Below are 18,744 nucleotides of genomic sequence, written 5' to 3'. Positions count from 1 at the left end.
AATATCTCAAGAACTGTTCAAGGGATTTAAATGAAGTTAGCCACAGTTATTCAAGACACAAAATTATTATTATTTTTGACTTCTGTGATCCTGTGACTTTTCCTCTTTAACCATCAGCATGAGTTTTTACTTACTTAGTGATATGTATTTAAAAATCTACGTGATTTCTGGGCATATTTTTTTGTATCTGATGCACACTTTTATGGTTCCCATCAGATCAGTTTAGAACTTTGATCCCATTGCTGATCTGGGCAAATTCTCATGAATCAGTAGCAGCTAAAGCAGAGCCGATCAAAATCTTACAGATTCCTTCTTTTGCTCTTCTGTGTTCTTAAACCACAGCAGAGCATTGTACTGTGAGATTACCTCAACTGAGTGTGGAGTGAAAAATTATGTGGATGCAAATTCACACAATAAGGTTGACAAAATGCATTAATTCACTAAACTGCATTGCTAATTATCATTAGCAAAGATCCGTATTAGAATTTAAAAAAAAAAAAAACAATCATCAGCTTCTCGTTTTGCGAGGACCTGATTGTTGCTTGCAGTAACTGAAGAAGACAGAAAATCTTGCACTTTGAGTTGTGTGGAAACATGAGACTGCCTGTAGTTGTAAACAACCATTTGAAGTGCTGTAATGTTAGAAGGCTGAATTAACTAATGACATAACCTGTTGTGCCATGTAAACTGCACACAACCGCTCTCTGAAGTTAGAGCTCATATTGATCCTGCTGCTGTGTGATGCTGCAGTTGAATCAAGCTAAAGAAGAAAGGATGACTTCCTACATTTGTTAATTCAGCACAACTAGGTGTCTCAAGAAATGGATGTGAGCCGGTCGTGCTGTGATACTGAAAGAAATGGAATTGTGCTCCAGCAAGGCATGATCTCGATACCAGGTGGCAGAACTCAGCCCAGTTTACCCTCTGATTGCCAGAAATTTGGCCACCTTAAACTGATATTTAGGTTAATAGAAAGTCAGCACTACTAGCAAAGTGTGGCAGGAACCTGCCGGAAAACATGTTTACCAGCACTGGCAAATTTTTCAATATTGGCCAGCATTGGCAAACTTAACCCTCCTGTCGTCCTGCGGGTCAGATTGGCCTGTTTTAAAGTTTTAAAAATGTGGAAATATATATATATATATATATATATATATATATATATATATATATATATATATATATATTCACAGTGAAAACTTCCACATTTTCAAAAGTTTTTTAGGAAATTTTTAAGCATTTTTTGGTGGAAAAAAAATTTAGAAAATGTTTCAGAACATTCAGAAAAAAATCAACCAAAATCCAGTAAATTTCGCTGTCAAATTTGGGGATTTTTTATTTTAAAAAATGAAACCTTTGAGGGAAACTTTTCAGGAATTTTCTTCCTGAAGATTTTGCAAATTTGTATAAATTTGGGGAATTTTTTTCTGAATTTTTGGACTTTTTTTCAGACAAGGCAACCACATTTTTTGGTAAGGTCAACATGAGGGTTAAGATAACATATGAATACTAATGTGTTTGCCATATATCTGCTTCAGACATTTTTCCTTTTGTAAGGGGTAGATTCAGCATAATAACACCTAAATAAATGAGTAGCTGCTGCCTTAGCGCTCTACCACAGTACCGTGTTTTTGTGTTGAGCAGCATAAAGGATATAGTTCAAAGAAAAAAGGCAGTGGAAATACAGAATGGGGAAAATGCTTCTACAACTAGTATTCCTTTTTTAACTTTGCTGCTTCCTTTTGTTCCTGTCTTCATTCCTTTAAGACACCATGATGAAACATCTGCGGTCTGCAAATGCCTGTCAGAGATTCTCTGAATTTCGCCAGGAGGCCAGTATGCTGCACTCTCTGCAGCATCCCTGCATTGTCTCCCTGGTGGGCATCAGCATTCATCCACTGTGCTTGGCCCTGCAGTTAGCCCCTCTGGGTAGCCTCAACATTGTGCTGGAGGAGAAGCACAAAAAGAAAAGCAAGTGGAGAGATTTCATCATGTGATTTCCCACTGAAAGTTAATGACTGCTCAAAGCCTGTTTCTGTCAGTGCAACTTGAAATTCTGTTTTTTTTTTTCTCTAGGCTCCATGTACATGCCCCTTGGTCACATGCTAACCTTCAAAGTAGCCTATCAGATTGCCGCAGGACTGGCATACCTTCACAGAAAGAGCATCATCTTCTGTGACCTCAAATCTGACAACATCCTGGTGTGGTCTCTGGAGGTTTGTATGGGAATTACTATTAGATAGATAGATAGATACTTTATTAATCTCCAAAGAGAAATCCATGAGAAAGTTGTTGCTTTTGCTTCATTGAAAGTGTTCCAGTATATTTTTGAAATCATACGTTACATCTTAAATGCTGTCAAGGACAGTAAAATGTTGTTTCTATAAATTTCATTCAAATTAGTATGAATAAAAAATAGAATAAAAATAGGATGATAATTAGGTAATCAGTTGAGCTATATCTTTCATCTAATTCAGTTTGTTTATTAAGTTAATTTCCTCATTCATGTGTTTTTTTTCTAGGTGCAGGATGCCGTCAACATTAAACTGTCTGACTACGGCATTTCTCGACAATCTTTTCACGAGGGGGCACTTGGAGTTGAGGGCACACCAGGTTACCAGGCTCCTGAGATCCGACCAGGCATTGTGTATGATGAGAAAGTATGTTCCACTTCCTTTTTCACACATAGAAGTGTGCCATTTTACAAGTATCCAGTGATGATGTTGATGCAGTTTTCTGAATGATTAATAGACTGTTAATATTTCTGGAATGTGTGCATAATGATTGACAGACCTATGAGTTATAATTCCAAGAATATCAGATCTATTTGTAACAACACTAGAATGCAACAACTTTATGCACTGGTGGATGGAGCTTGTGAGCGAGATGGTAAATGTCAGTGAGAGTAAATCATGCTCTTTTAAATATTTGTCATGTGCATTTGGTGGTGGACATAGCATTAAGAATGTTTGCATCTAGGGCACAGGTGCTCTGGAGTTAGTAGTGCCTCAGCAGACTAAGTGTGCAGCTGCAGCAGTTCAGCAAGGTTGCTAACTACTTTGCTGAAGAGTTCTTCCTTCCTTTCTGTTACACGCTAAAAGTTCCTGCTGTGGAGACACAAGCTGCTGTGTGCAAAGGCACCACAGGGACAATGTTTTATTTTTGTCTTACTATTCATGTCATCTACTGCCAAATATTATAAAAACTACCACCAAACACTCATTAAAATCTAAGGCTATATTTTAATTCAATTCAACTCAGTTCAGTTTTTTTCTTTGATATAGCGCCAAAAGGAGCTGGTCATTTAGGGTTTTATATGTTCATAGCGGGATTTTAAATTCTATCCTGGATTTTACAGGGAAGGAATGAAGAGAAGCTAACATGGGAGAAATATGATCTCTCTTTCTGGTTCCTGTCAAAATTCTGGCTGCAGCATTTAGCATTAGCTGGAGTTTTTTCAGACCCTGATCATTTTATACAACAGTGTACTCAAAACTCTCTGGAGGTTGTAATAAATTCATCAGATGTAATGCTGACCTTAATGCTCCTTGTGTTTTCTCTCCTCATCACCGCTTGAAGGTGGACATGTTCTCTTATGGTATGGTGATGTATGAGCTACTGTCTGGGCAGAGGCCAGCACTGGGATCTCACCAGCTTCAAATAGCCAAGAAACTCTCCAAAGGCATACGGCCAACGCTGGGGCGTCCAGAGGAGGTTCAGTTCTACAACCTCCACAGCCTGCTGACTGAATGCTGGGACACCAAGCCAGAGAAGGTGAGCACTTCTGCTCAGTCATGCCACATGTTTTGGCTGGCACAATAATAGTGAAACTACAAGTTTCCCTGTTTGTAGGAAATAGACTGACTTTGAAAGTGAATCCATAACCGTAAGCTGTAGATGAAGATTTGTCTGTCAATAGTATGTGTGTGAGAAAGAGGCAGTAAGAAGCAGGGCTGATAGGCTTTGAACATCTTGGAGATTTTATTTTGACAGTCTAACATACTTCAAAGCATCCTGGTAACACAATGACGCATATCATAACACGACACAGTTTCTGCTCAAGAAACAAGGTGAACACACGAGAAATGTTAGTTGTATCTCAATGTGAGTAACAATTCAGTTAAGGAAGATCAAATTACCTTCATTTTGTTGTAAGAAAAAATTGCACACAGAGGGCGAGTTGTGAGAAGGAAGCAAATTTAACCCCACTTTTGTCATATTTTAAGGGGTCAAAACTTATGCTCTAAGTTTTGACCCACTTTGGACACCTAGAACTTATCTGAAGCACATACTCTTTGGCGGCGGAGAAGGGAGAGAATGAGCATACAACTGTTGACTGTTAATCATTTGGTAAAGTTTTATAGTGGAGTGACTAAGAGAAAGTTAAAAACTGTTGACAAAAATGTCGCTAGAGCTGATTAAAGGTCACCAGATGGTATGTGAGAGACACTGAAGTCAACTGGAATAAACCTTTTTAATCTGAAAAGATCAAAATTGAGCTTTCTGGCCATCAGACTGACACCAACGACTGCACATCATCACAAATACACCATCCCCACGGTGAAGCATGGTGGTGGCAGCATCATGATTCTATCATCATTGTAGGCAGTAGACTCTGAAAGGCTTGTAAGCTTAGAGGGTAAAATGAATGCAGTAAAGGGGAATCCTCGAGGACAACCTGATGTAGTTGGCGAGAGAACTGTGGGCTGAGTTTTTTCACTTGGGTGGGATGGATGTGGACAGAGAATGAAAATGATAGACAGACTGACATCACGGCCTCACATGGAACGGACAACGGTCACAATTCAGAATGAAAAAGATCAGATTAGATGGAGATAAATGATCTCTTACGCTGAATGGCATGGCGCTTAATTGATTGATTGGGATGGGTGTTTAGGGAGGCATATAAGTAGAGCCCCACATTCTAGATGAAGCAACAGTGCACAGTTAGAGGTATGTCATTTTAAGGTGGGAAGAGATGCCTTTCATGTGGGGAAAAAAGCTAAATATGCAATTTCAATACACAGAGAGGCTTTTACATCTTTACTCTTTGAAACTAATTTTGTTTATTTCACATAGCACCCCCCTGATGGTGTGTATGTGTGTCTTCTGTTTATGTGTGTGCAGAGGCCAGTGGCAGTGCAGTGTGTGAGGCAGATGCAGGATCCCAGCTTCCCCTGCCTCAGGTATTTATTACCCTGTGACAGCCACTCACAGCTCTTCCTGTCCCAGCTACAGGGATACAGCGCTGTGTTCTGGGATGGAGACAAGGAAAACAGGTTTGTTACAGCTCCATTTCCTACTAGCTCATTTTTTTGGCATTAATGCAAGATGATAACTGATCCAGATGCATAGAAGTGTAATCCATATTTAATAAGATTTAGCATAGTTTAGTTCATGCATAATTACTTAATGATCTAAGAAAAACTATAATGATAAGGGAATGTTTTATTGGTGTCACATTTCCTAATGTTTCCATGGAATCTGAGTGTTTTTGTAAGTTTGTTTTTCTATCAACAATAATGTTTGATACTGAAAAAGGGGATATGCTGACATTTTAATGGCTACTTTATATGGGCATGACACTGATTAAAACTCATACACGTCAAAGCCTCATGCATGGTAAACAATCTGGCATTTTTAAGCTAGTGTTAAAGTCATTAAAGTCCAGGCAGCACAGATTCTCACTACAGTTCTTTAACTGGGAGGACAATTAGTCCCTGTCAGACACTTTTTTCACTTGTGAACTTTACCTTTTTGCCCTCACAGAAGCAGTTTCACACACATTCACAAATAAAAGTAGACACAGAGTATAAATGTTACAGTACACAATTACTCATACACCACATTGTATACACACACCTTAGTGAGATGACTCCCAGATGCCTGATGTAATAGCTCTGCTGTTTTCTGTATTTAGCAGATTAGAAGTTAGTTTCTGTACAATAAAATCATCTTTTATGTCTTCATATTGTTGGTGTTCATCATTACAGCTGACTCACGTAGGCATTTCCTTCTGTTAGCTCCTTCTTTCCTCCCCCGACTCTCCCACTGCTCTTTCTGTCACTCTTCCTCCTTTCTTGCTTTTGTCCTTCCACGTTATTAGCTAGTTTACTACACTCCTTACACTCCTGCATGCATGTTCCATTTACTCAGTTGTGAAAATAGTGAAGTAGTATAAGTAGTAACAGGTAAAGAGCTACTTAAAATTACAAATGAGAAACAAATGAAAGAAAGGAAATTGACACATTTGCTTGTCGTGAGTCCTACTGGTAGCTCCACTGTGTGGTTTCTGCATAATGTATATATAGGTATAAGCAATAGTTAATACCGCACAAATAATACACTACACTGTTTCATATATGCCTGTCAAGAAATGCATCAAACACAATGCTCCATGTTGTACCTGAAACAGAACATTTCAATCCATTCTAAAATTGCTAAACTCTTTAAATTTAACTCCTCATTGATTTCGTTTTCCAAACATTTTCAACATCAAAAATATTTTACAGACTTTTTTAGAAAATGACCTGCATTTACCATTCAGTAGCTCAGACAAAATTGTCTCTGCAATTACATGTGTGTTTCCCAGAAACTACAGTGTGGTGAATGTGGAGAAAGGCCAGGTGGAGGTGGAGAGGATGTCCTGTCCAGGCAGCAGGATTAGCTGCCAGATGAAGATGGGTAACTCTCTGTGGATGGCCACTGAGGTACACACCACCCAGCCAGCACCATCGCAAATCATATTCTATCTAATAGCAGTTTACAGTTCCTTTGGAAGATGAAATATCTGTTTTTTTAATGCAACTTATCAGAAAAAATACAAAATGTAATGAAATAACTGGGGAAACTTTTGAGATAATTTTTGCTATTTATCGGTTGTTTGATAGAGGAGCTGGAGGCTCAGACTAGTACAGCAGTGTGCATCCAGCTTGTGTTTGTGATTGACTGGCAGGCTTTGGTAAAGGGAAATCATATTGAATCATCCAAATGCTACATTCTACTGTTGGCATGATCATCACTTTACCATCCACATATCCAAACTGTAAATCCTGAGAATATGCAACAAGATTGTAAACAGAATTACTACTTGTGTAATTGTGTTTGTGTGATAGGAACAGGAGGTGTTCGTCTACAGTCTGAAGGACATGTGTCCGCTCAGTAAACCTCAGAAACAATTCTCCTGTCCAGCCATCATCACCTATCTGTTCCCTGTTCCAGCAGGAGAACAGGTCAGCTCATGTCTCAGTATAAACACATACACATCTACAGTATACTGGTGTCATTGGTGTTCATCACTGTGGCAGCACTGTAAGACTGGAAGAATGTTTGCCAGCAGCAGTAGAGTTCATGATCATTTCAACGGACATTAGAAAACAGTCCAAGAGTCTCATGAGACTAGCAGATGTTGGAAGAAATATTGTTGCTTGTGCAAGTAAATATGCAATTTGCTGTTATTGAGTCCTTCATTCGCTCAACCTAATGTTGTAAATGCAAAGTGTGATGCAACAGAAACAACTAATTGTCACATAACATATCGCAGACTGTTTATGGAGTTAATTCTAAAAAAAACCCCTTTATTTCAAACTGCTTGTGCCATGTTTTGCATAAAACAAGGGCTGTGGATTTTGTACAAACAGTTGTGTCCGTTGTCAGTAGTTTCTCCTGATTTAGCCAGTCAGAAGCTGCTTTTTAGCTTAGGATGTTCTGAGTACAGCCCCAGTTCTTATTGGGTAGTACAACAAAGTCACACTCATCAAGAATGAATCACCCCTGAAAAAATATTGAGACAATGAAACACCACACTTTTGCATTACTGCAGTTGAAAATGTATGATGACGATTAAAATGTAAAGAAAATCTCTCTTCCTATCCTGCTAAAGAGTCTGGCCAAAGTGTTTGCGGGTATGTCTGATGGCCTGGTGGCAGTGTACAGTGTGGTGGAAGACCTTCCTCTTGATGGGGAGGCGTACGTGTGCTCACACACCTTAAACAAGACGATTTTTGGTCTGAAGGACTCAGATCCCAGACAGAGACCCTTCCCAGTCAGGAGCATGGCTCTGGTCGGCAGTGGCTCCCAGGTAAGCAGACAATCTGTTAAAAATGTATTAATATTGACTATAAAGTCATGATTGAGAGGTCACTAAGAAGGTCAAATTTACATTTGACAGCGTGAACCCTTCAGCCAAACTCATTTACATGTAAGACTTTGAATGAGCACTCTGTCCTTACTCCGTCGCTCTTGTCCCTGTCCATGTGTTTAACAGTTATGGTTCTCCAATGGTCCAGCTGTGCTCGTTATCGACTGCCTTAGTCTTCAGGCAGTTCAAAGGCTGGAGTCCTACCGCCTGCCATCTTGTATTATATCCATGGCAACAAGCTTTAGTTTTTGGGGGGAGGAAGCAGTGTGGACCCTTGATGACCACAACAACACCCTGCTGCTCTACCACGCTGCCTCCTACGAGCTCTGTGCTAAATACTGGTGAGTGGAGCTTTAAAGTACAGGACTGCTGCCGTAAATGTAATCATCACGTGTAGAAACCAAGGATTTAGAATGTTTTAAAGAATGGTGTCTATGAACACATAGACACGAACATTTAAATCTTATAGAAAAACAAATGATATTATAGATATCCCATTTGACTACCTGGAGACATTTCTTCATCAAATATATCAGGTTGTATTTTTACAACTGAGCCAACAAAGTTTTCAAGCTCCCAATTCAGATGAGATACAGTATGTAATCCCTCCAGCAAGTTCTCTGTATACTACTACTTATTCTACTAACTGTTGGACATACCCAGAAAACCTCCGACGGAAGATGCCCAGAAACATCCTAATCAGTTGTCCAAACCACCTCAACTGGCTCCTTTTAACATAAACTTCGATAAGTCTGAGCCCTGTACCGTTCTGCTAAGGTTTAACCTAGCAGTAGGACGAGGCAGTCGAAATGAGTCTCCCTACAGAGGAAAGTTGTTTCGACTGCTTTTATCCACAGTCTCGTTCTTTTGCTTATTATGCAGAGCTCATGACCATAGGTGAGATTTAGAACATAGATCAGCTGGTAACTTCAGAACTTTGTCTTCTGGCTCTGCTCCCTCTTCACCACGACAGTCCCATACAACTGCTGCATTATTGCTGATGTTCCACCTATTTGCCCATTCATCTCACACTCTATTTTCCTGTCACTTGTGAGCAAAATTCAAAGATCCTTAAGCTCCTTCACTTGTCACAACAACTCACCACCAACCTAGAGGGAGCTATCCCCCTGTTTCTGGCAGAGAACCATGGCCTTGGCGATGCTGACTCTGATCCCAGACAAGTCAACAGCCTCTGTGCGCTGACAGCCACTTGAAACGTGTTGCTCGTCTTATGTTTATCAAATAACTTTAATCAATATTAGTCTGATTCATAAAACTGATTTGAAGCTAATGGGACCACCTTATATCTTGTTTAGGTCACAGCTTTGAGACACAGACCTGAGCACCGACCACATCAGTTCACAGTGTAGAAAATGGGCTGGTTAAGCGTGAATGTTTGTGGCCACACAGCATCAGACACTAAGCATTTCAACATAAACTCACAAAATCTGTAAGCTCGGTTTGTTGCTGAACTTCAGTGACATCAGGACAGATCTAGAGTACCCGTTCCCCAATGAATCCAAACTTAGAGTTAACTTCATACTTCCTAATCTAAGATAAAATAACAAAGCAAAAATTTGTTTGGGGCTTGCTCACCGTCTTGCTCTGACAACCTGCTGACCAAACAAGCCTACAAACCAACGGGACCAGCACCACTGTCCCGAAAGTCATTAAACAAGTTAGTTTTTATGAGATGACTGGTGTGATGCAGGAACTACGGCCCAGTCTCCAAGAGCAAAACCAGTGCTTTGCTAAGAACAAATCAACAAAGCACAAAGCTGCACGTGAACACAGAGTCAAGAGAGAAAGCTGAAAACTACTCACTTCAGTAAGTCCAGTATGTCCCGATGGGAGGCAGGATGTGAAACAAATAGCAAGGAGCTTTGTCATAAGTGGGCATTTTAACTTTAACATTTTTAACTGTTTTTTAAACAAGCATTTAGGACTTTGGAAAGCATGCCGTTGTTTCAGCCTTTGTCCACACGCTGGGCTGAGCTCTCAAACTCAGAGCTCAGTTGGAGAGCTCAGCCACTACTTGACCTTCATTCCTGGCTACAGTCAGTCTGTTCATCACACAATCAGTTTTTTAATGACAGCTTTATCCTTTTCTGGGAATGAATTTCCCGTGCCAGTACAAATGGCATCTACCACAGCTCCCATGCACTTATTTTGCAAATATTTTCACCGTAGCTCCCTTCCTTTACACCCCAAATGTTTTTTTTTTGGCAATCCAGAGAGCATCTCTGTCAACTCAGTTCTAATCAATGATGACCACGCAAATACCAAAATGCAATATCAAAATCTATTTTGCAAAACCTACTGGCATTCTTACATCAAAAAGCTCAAAAAGATTTGGTTCTGCACTTTTCATGCTCTCTTCTCATGTCCTCATATGGTGTGCAGTTTTTTTTTCTCGAGATTGGCTCTTGCCCACCGCCTCAGCAAACATGAGGCTGAAAAGGCTGACACTGCTGATCAATTCAGCCTCTGCATCTTCTCTCACTTCCTCCCCAGCCACTGTTTTCACGGCACACATTGCAGGCACTCCATCTGTCGTCCGTTCCATCAGTTTGTCCCAGGGATGTTTCATTTTTTCTACACATTTATATACTTCTTCAAATATGTATTTTCCCCTGTTTAGGCCATGCATTGATGGAATTACCAAGAGTTCCTTCATAATGCACAAATTGGAGTCGACTCCATGGAGGAGATTCACTGTGCATTATCAGCTCCTGTCCACAGCAAAGGACTGTGCAGTAAAATCATTTCCTTTTTCCATCAACAGTGCTTGTAAATGAGTGGTAATAGTATTTCTGTTTGGGCTTACAATTTAAAAATGTTTGCTTTTTATGTGGAAACATGACATTGCACTTTATTCATTCACAGCTTTACAAAATCTCCCTCTGTAAATTCTCGGGCTGATTTAGCCACAGTAAAGCTAGCTTTCAAGGCATCGTCACTTGGAGATTTTGCTTTTTGTTAATATAATCTGCTGTGACAACAAACTCTTTTTGAACTCTTCTACTGTCGGCAGCCTCTGCTGTCTGTCCAGGTCCTTGAACTTGAACTGTCTTATAGTTCTTAAGTTATATTCTTAAGTTGTGGCCTCGTCAGCGCTGCAAACAAGGCAAGTGGTTTACTGCTATTGCTAGTGAATAGGTTATCTGCCTCCCACCTGTTCTCAGAGTTTACTTTGCATCTGGCCATTTGTTTTGAGGGCCTGGTAGACCACTGCTATCTGATGAGTGTGTCAATAGAGCAGCGGGGAGCTGCACCTGGATTCTGGGACTTGTGGTATCAGTGGTCTGTGTGCTACATACAGGCAGGTCAGTTATGATAGACGTTCGATATTATCATTGTCTGTATTGCAAAATATCTATAATGATAAATAAAGTATGGGCCTTGAGTTGACATGTCTGCTCTAGAGACTCAGACTAAGCTATGTTACAAGTTTTGGACTCTTATTTTGAAGGTGAATCTAAATATGGTTTGTCCATCACTATTGTGTGTGAGAGAAGACACTGAGAGGAGTAGGTCTGGTTAGTTCCTTGACATCTCGGATCTTTTATTATACACTGTAGCAGCTACGAGACAGTGCGTGTTATTTTGGTAAGCTTCTTTTAACTTTGACTTTATTTTGATAGTGTAGACTACCTCAAACACCAATTTCGGTTCCTGTAGCTGACTGGGGGCTTTTACTTAACAAAATCCAGTAAGTTCCTTCTGTTAGGCCTGTGAGAAACTCGTTCCTGTTCTAAAAAAGTACAAATCGTTCTGTGATGGATGCAAAAATATAAAAGCCACACAGTTTGTGTCGAGTGAAAGAGCAGATAGAAGAGCCTCTAAAAGATAGTTACAACTCAGAAAACTGTAACTCTTGATCAAAAAATTATTTCACTGTGTTCAGCACAATCTTGTAACTTTAAATTGTCATGTACCCACTGCATCACACACACTGACTGACTGTTGTATGCTGATATGTTGTGTCGCTCATTTATTAGCTGAAACTTAAATGAGTTTTGAGTGACTGTTTTTAAGAAGATGTTATGGTTTCAGCTGCACAGAAAGCAACCCTCTACGAGACGTCTTCACTGTGCAGCGTCCTGCAGGACTCACCACAGTTGCAGCCACTGATCTCAACATCATAAACCATAAAGAGAAGCACGACTGGACTGATGGAGAAATGACACTGATCTACAGTGAGAAGGCGGGTACTCAGATCATCCAACACCAGGATTCACTAACAGACTACTGCTCCATATCATCAAACCGCTCTCTGGACCCTCTAGAGTCAGACTGCTCAGACACTGCAGACCTCAGCCTACAAACCAGCTGCAGTGGTGTGTCCCTGGCTGCAGACCTGGACCAGATGAGCGGTGACCAAGATGAGCAAGCATCCACCAACCCAGAGTCTGGCCTGACAATGACTCCCACAGCGCCTCAGCTGCAGGCCTTTGCTGTGCTCCTAGTGAATGGAACTCTGTGGATCCCCAGGTACATAGTAGTGTACTACTTGCTGTGGACTCATTTTTCACGACAATACAAAACCTCTGTCCCCAGAGGTGCAAGATAAAAACCGCACAACCATGGCTAGAAGTGGGGAAACTCAAAAATGCTTTCTGTGCAATTAGAGATGTAATGCAACAAATTATATATATATATATATATATATATATATATATATATATATATATATATATATATATATACCGTAATTTCTGGACTATTGAGCGCACCTGAATATAAGCCGCACCCACTAAATTTAAAAAGAAAAAAGTTTTGTACATATATAAGCAGCACCTGACAATAAGCCGCAGGTGTCCACGTTGTGACATGAGATATTTACACAGAAAGATTTTTTAAGCTTTTAATTAAATAAATGCTTTTTTCCAAACAGTGCCTGTAGTACGGCAGTAAAACACATTGAGTCAGTTCACGTTGCCAGCTCCAACGTCTCATCCTCGATTCATTGATGCCAAGCTTTCATTCAACAGCTCTATTTCCTTCTTCGATGAGGGTGTGTGCATGAAGCGCAAAATGACTGATCTGAGGAATTTAGTGTTAGAGCATTTGATTTAATTCAGACAGTTTCATTGGTTCACTGTGACCTGTTCGGTAATTTTATTCTGATGTGACGAGGCTAAATGTTATGATGGCATGAAGCTCGCCCGTAAAAATCTATGCATTAGCCGCATCGTTGTATAAGCCGCAGGGTTCAAAGCGTGAGAAAAAAGTAGCGGCTTATAGTCCAGAAAATACGTTTTGTTTTTTTTCAAGTGCTTGCAGATTTTAAAGTTATTTCAGTCAGCCATCTCATGCAGATGATTCTTATTTAAATGCAGGATATAGCCGCATTATTGTTTTATGTCTTTGGAAATATCAAGCTCAGCTCAGCAGAAGGTGGGAAGCTACAATACGAACTTCTCTCTAATGGAGAAGTTCTACTCAGATCTACAGATGAATGCTGTAGTGGGGCATTTGAAATGCTGACAACAGCCGCCTCAGCATGCAGCAGCATAGCTGTTTGGTATGTGGCAGTGAGGACAGTATGTCAAGTGAGTGACTTTGGAGGCTTTGGAGCCTGCTTATTGTAACTCAGAAGTCATTACCAATATTTGGATCCAAGCATATGCCCACCCTATTGTGTAATAATATTAAATATAATCACTAATAATCATCTAATGAGTGAATGAGTAAATATGTAATAACTTCTGTTTAGGAACTACTTAGGTCTTTAAAAGCTTATCTAACCTTTTCTAGCACCATATCAGAGTGTTTCTTATATACAATAAAAAGGGTTATGCTTACCGCATGTGTGGGATGATGAGTGTTGTTGTTTGACAGGCATGGAGGTGATGTGATGGTCATTGAAATGCAGCCACATGCTCATCAGCTACAGGGACGTGTCATTGCTGTCCTTCGCCCGCCTGGATGTTCCTCTTTGGGGTGAGCTAATTTCCTGCCCTGAAAAGCAGTGTTCACTAAACATGATGGCATATTTAACATCACATGACTTTATTTCCCCACTCTTTGATTTTTTGCAGCACATGGGTGAAACATTAAATAAGCATTTCCCCTGCTCATTTACCGAGACAAAATGTTGCCTCACATTTTAGAAACGAAATCTAATTGTTTTACAGCATTTTCCTACTGATTTGATCTATAGAAGATAAATAATAGAAATCAGTGTAGTCTCAAATTTTCATCCTACTGGTGCCTGAAAATGTGAAAAATTCTCTTCAGCATGTAAATGAACTTCTATGCTGAACATGTGCAGCATATAAAATCTAATTCACACACACTCACACACACATCAGTGAGGCAGAGCTGCCATGCAAGACGCAAGGTCCCCGACCATTAGGAGCAACTGGGGGTTCAGTGCCTTGCCCAGCGACACGAGGCACATGGAAAGGCACATAAAAATCAGTATGTCAGCATCATTATTTTCAAAGCAATATGCAATTTTTTTTTTTTTTTACAAATTACAAATGTATAATATATATAATCTAAATTTTTTGTTTCTCTCACAACAATTATTTATTTGAATATATTTGTATATTCATCCTAATTTAACCTACTCATGCAGTGATTATAGCAAATAGATTGCACTGCATTGTAGGAAAGTATTACGGTACCACAAATGTGTCTGTGTTCCAATGGCAAAGTATAACATTTAAAAAAAAGAATCCTGAAATCCAATTACTAAATGTTCAGTCTAAAATTAAGCACAATTACACATTTACATTAGCTTGCCTCATTAACTGTTTATTAAGGCAATGTATACCTCAAAAATGTATCCTAAGATTGGTGGACAGGATAGGGTTGGACTTTTGTGCTTCTGTCCAGAAAGGAATAAAGTACTTCTAACATTAAAGGATCTTAGTGAGTTTCAAATTGGGGGTTTGTTCGACCCATTTTTGTTACAGTCCACACTATATACCACCAGGGAAGGAAAAGCCACAGAATTAAGTATATTAATTTACTAATGCAGCTTCAATAAAGCTTAGCAAAATCCTTCACCGGGTACTTGTGGTGCTTCACTGAATCTGTAATTATTTCTGTAAAGATGCCAGCAGCTGATTCTTTGCAGAAAATATATCTGTGTGCGCTTCTACAAAGGGGAAGATTTGCACCATAGTGCTGCCAGCCCATTCTGACAGGACAGTTTCCCTCCATCACTGTAATGTTTAAGCCTCAAGGTATTGTCTAACTCATTAGTTATCTCATGTTTGGCCTTGATCTCCTTCTCTGGCGTCAGAGAGTGCAGCGTCACCTGCTCTTGCAGTCATGAGGCTGGAAATCACACGACATCAACTAACATTAGGAAAGGATAATGATACACCTCAGAAAGATGAAACAACAATGGAAGTGGATAATTCAGGGTTGTTCTGTACGATGCATTAGTGGCTGAGTTCAAGATACAAGGTCACCAAAAGCCCTTGCTTTGTGTCACAGTTGTCATAAATTACAAAATGTTTCAAACTAAATTGGGTGTCCCATTTGCAAAATGATTCATTGGTTAATTTGAAAAATATTAATTTCCAAGAGCAAGAGCTTTGGAGCCGACATTTTTGAACAGAGTAGCGTAGGAGTTTAGTTCTTTACCAGTGCTTTGGCAAATAGTAAATTCTATGCTAACAGTGCATTTAGTATACCCAGTGGCTTTCAAAGAAACTGCCTCCGAGAACTGCCCACTAGTTTCTAGGAAGAGCTAATTACAGTGCACAGGGATGTTTCACTAACTTTAGCTCCTTCCCCACACTGCATACCACTCTCTCCCTCTGAAGATTGATTTCTCTCTTGTATCTCTCACTCCCTTCTTCATCCTTTTCTCTGTCTTTCACTCAGGATACTGAAAGAGGCAGCGCTAGTGGCAAAGGACACAGTTGTATGTGGCTTTCAGAAGGAAAACATGGAGTGGTGCCTGTGTGTCTGGAGGGGCTGGGGCTTCTGCGAGCTGGAAGTCTTCTACCAGTCCTACGAGGAACTCGGGCACTTGGAGACCAACATGAGAAAAAGAAGGTAGCTGCTGTACTGCGACAGCGAGGCACAGAATCACGACTCTGTATGGTGGGTGAACCGAGGGAATTTACACTAACAGACTGCCAGTGTTCAGAGCAGGAGGCCGCCAAACACTGACATCAGGGCAACGTAGGAGGGAGAGGTCTGCCATGAGGGCTGAGCCTCAGGCTGTGCAATGCGGTAACATCCCCCCACTACCTCAGTACCACAGGACCAATGCTATGTTAAGACCTGAGAAATCAATGATCCCACAGGAGACACCAAAAGTCACAAAACTGAGTCACAAAGTTCCCAGAACAGAGTCCAGATACTACAGTGAGTGGGTTTACTTCAGCACAGCAGACTGTTAGCCAGTTTGATAAGACTGTGACTCAGCTGCTGCAGTCCATTATTTATTCTATGTCCATTTCAGTCTTTCTTTATTTAGCTAGTCCAGTCTAGAACGTTCTGCTCTCTGTAGGTAACACTGGACAGGGACGTGTTTTGACATTTTATGGCACTGGCAATGAGATTCTCACATATTCAGAATACTGTGTCTTTTCCAGAATCTTCTAGTAAATTACCTTTTCAACCTGAGCTATGTTCTACAAAGCACTTTACACTGCGTTTCTCACCTACCACTGGGAGCAACTTAGGGTCTAAGACACTTGGGTACAGGGGGAGCCAGAGATCAACCACCAACCCTTACGATTAGTGGACAGCCTGCTGCATCACCAAAGCCACGGCCGGCCCTAAACTGTGGCATAAGAATCTGCATGCTAGCCACAGCTCCCACTGTTACCGTGGAGGCCTGCACGCAAAAAACTAACATCTGTGTCCTCTGCAACATTATTTAACAGACCATTTTTGTCCTATGTTCTGACTTTGACAGGTTTGACTTAAAGTTAAAAGAACACAGCGTTTTCTTCTTCTTTTTTTCTAAATAAAGCTCAGTTTTGGCTTAAGACTCCACTGTATCAATTGCTTCTGATTTGGAAATCATTTGAAAAGATAAAATGTGTTCTTGGGGTTTTTTTCTTCCCCATTAAGTTGTTTTTGTCATTATTAACCTACCTTTTCTTCACAGGGTCCACATTAGAGTTACAAGCACAATCAATTTATAAGAAATGAGACACTATGTACTGGACTTGCTGCAGAAGACTGCTTGATGCTGCTTTACTGAAACGACATGCTGTGATGAATCTTCTCACCTGTAGTTCTTTTGGCTGGGATCAAACGGACATGATACGTGTTCAAGTTTCTTACTAAGTAGCTGTTCAATTCACCTGATGTTTAATACATGTGTAATTTTCAAATGAATCATGCTCTGGGCCCTGAATTGTTAAAGTAAAATGTCATTACTTGCAGGTGTAACCAAATCAGCTTGGACTGAAACGGTGTTTTTAATAAACAAAATTAAACATTTTTTACTTATGTTCCCATGAGGCTTTGACAGCATGTCAGGAGCTTTTCACAGGTATATCACTGTTGGCAAAAGCCAGCATAGCAACAAAAAAAAAGAAAAGCTAATTTTCTTGGTTAAAATGTAAAGATTTTTCAAAAGTTTTCATAAATGCTGATGAAAGAAACTTTCTCTAGGAAACGCCCATTGAGTTAAAACAGATGCTGTTTGCGTGACAGAAAAACCTGAGCACTGTGCACCGATCAGCCACAACGTTATAACCACTGACAGGTGAAGCGAAAAACATCGATCATCTTGTTGTAATGCAATGTTCTGCTGAGAAACCTTAAGCCCTGACATCCGTGTGGATGTTTGACATGTAGCACCCACCTAAACATTGCAGGTCAAGCAACCCCCCACCCTTCACCCCCCACGGCATCAGCCATCCTTGATGTTAGTTTCCACCCTCAGCAGGACAGTGCTCCCCGACACACCACAAAAACTGCTCAGGAGTGGCCCGGGGAACACGGCAGAGCTAAGCTGTTCACCCACATTCCCCAAATCTAAATCTTACTGAGCATCTGTGGGATGTGCCAGGATAAGTCTGATCGAGGTAGGTCCCACCCTGCAACCCACAAGACCTACACAATTCACTGCCACCATCCCAGTGCCACACGACATCCCCAGAGCTCCCGAGTCCATGCCTCTCTGGGTGAGAGGAGCTTTAGCAGCATAAAGGAGATCAACACAATATTATGTTGGTGGTCATAATGTTATGCCTGATCAGTGTTCATCTTAATTAGTATAAGTCACATACATCAATCCAGTGCTGTCACCAAATTATGTGCAATGTTACAAATTTGGGCTAGGCACACAGCCTGGGGGGGTTGCCAGGGAACGATGAAGATCTATGATGTTGTAATCACTGGTAAAGTATTGCCTAATTGTGTGATTTCAGTGAAAACATTTGATATCACATTGACTGGAGGCCAGTAAAGAATACCTTTTTGTTACCTCTTTGTGGTAAGACATGACGTTATTTATTTTCTGAAATGTAAAATGAAAGTGTAGTGACATTATTAAGATGGATGGAAATCACAAAACTGTTCTTCTAGATGCATGTGCTGCACAGTCTCGGATAGAGAGAGAGAGAGAATCTTGATGATGTAATGATGTCTGATGGGAGATGAAAACAAGGATC

At 40.3% G+C, this 18,744-nt stretch overlaps 1 protein-coding gene across 6 annotated transcripts in view; it reads left to right on the top strand.

The window, feature by feature from the left end:
• lrrk1 (leucine-rich repeat kinase 1) overlaps positions 1-17,111 on the top strand; it is an 81,155-nt gene extending 64,044 nt beyond the window's left edge. For 5 of the 6 annotated variants that reach the window (XM_051960340.1, XM_051960323.1, XM_051960331.1 and 2 more), the window contains 12 exons: positions 1,768-1,971; positions 2,077-2,216; positions 2,523-2,660; positions 3,580-3,774; positions 5,128-5,279; positions 6,593-6,710; positions 7,116-7,232; positions 7,883-8,080; positions 8,267-8,481; positions 12,197-12,634; positions 13,985-14,086; positions 15,989-17,111. In XM_051960340.1, coding sequence (XP_051816300.1) covers positions 1,768-1,971; positions 2,077-2,216; positions 2,523-2,660; positions 3,580-3,774; positions 5,128-5,279; positions 6,593-6,710; positions 7,116-7,232; positions 7,883-8,080; positions 8,267-8,481; positions 12,197-12,634; positions 13,985-14,086; positions 15,989-16,166 — 2,195 coding nt within the window. In that variant the 3' untranslated portion in view covers positions 16,167-17,111. The other variant, XM_051960348.1, reaches the window with a different exon arrangement.
• Positions 17,112-18,744: the final 1,633 nt, after the last annotated feature.

Source organism: Acanthochromis polyacanthus, chromosome 2 (genome assembly GCF_021347895.1).
Source record: "Acanthochromis polyacanthus isolate Apoly-LR-REF ecotype Palm Island chromosome 2, KAUST_Apoly_ChrSc, whole genome shotgun sequence".
NCBI lineage: Eukaryota > Metazoa > Chordata > Actinopteri > Pomacentridae > Acanthochromis > Acanthochromis polyacanthus.
This window is presented reverse-complemented; position numbering and strand designations above follow the sequence as displayed.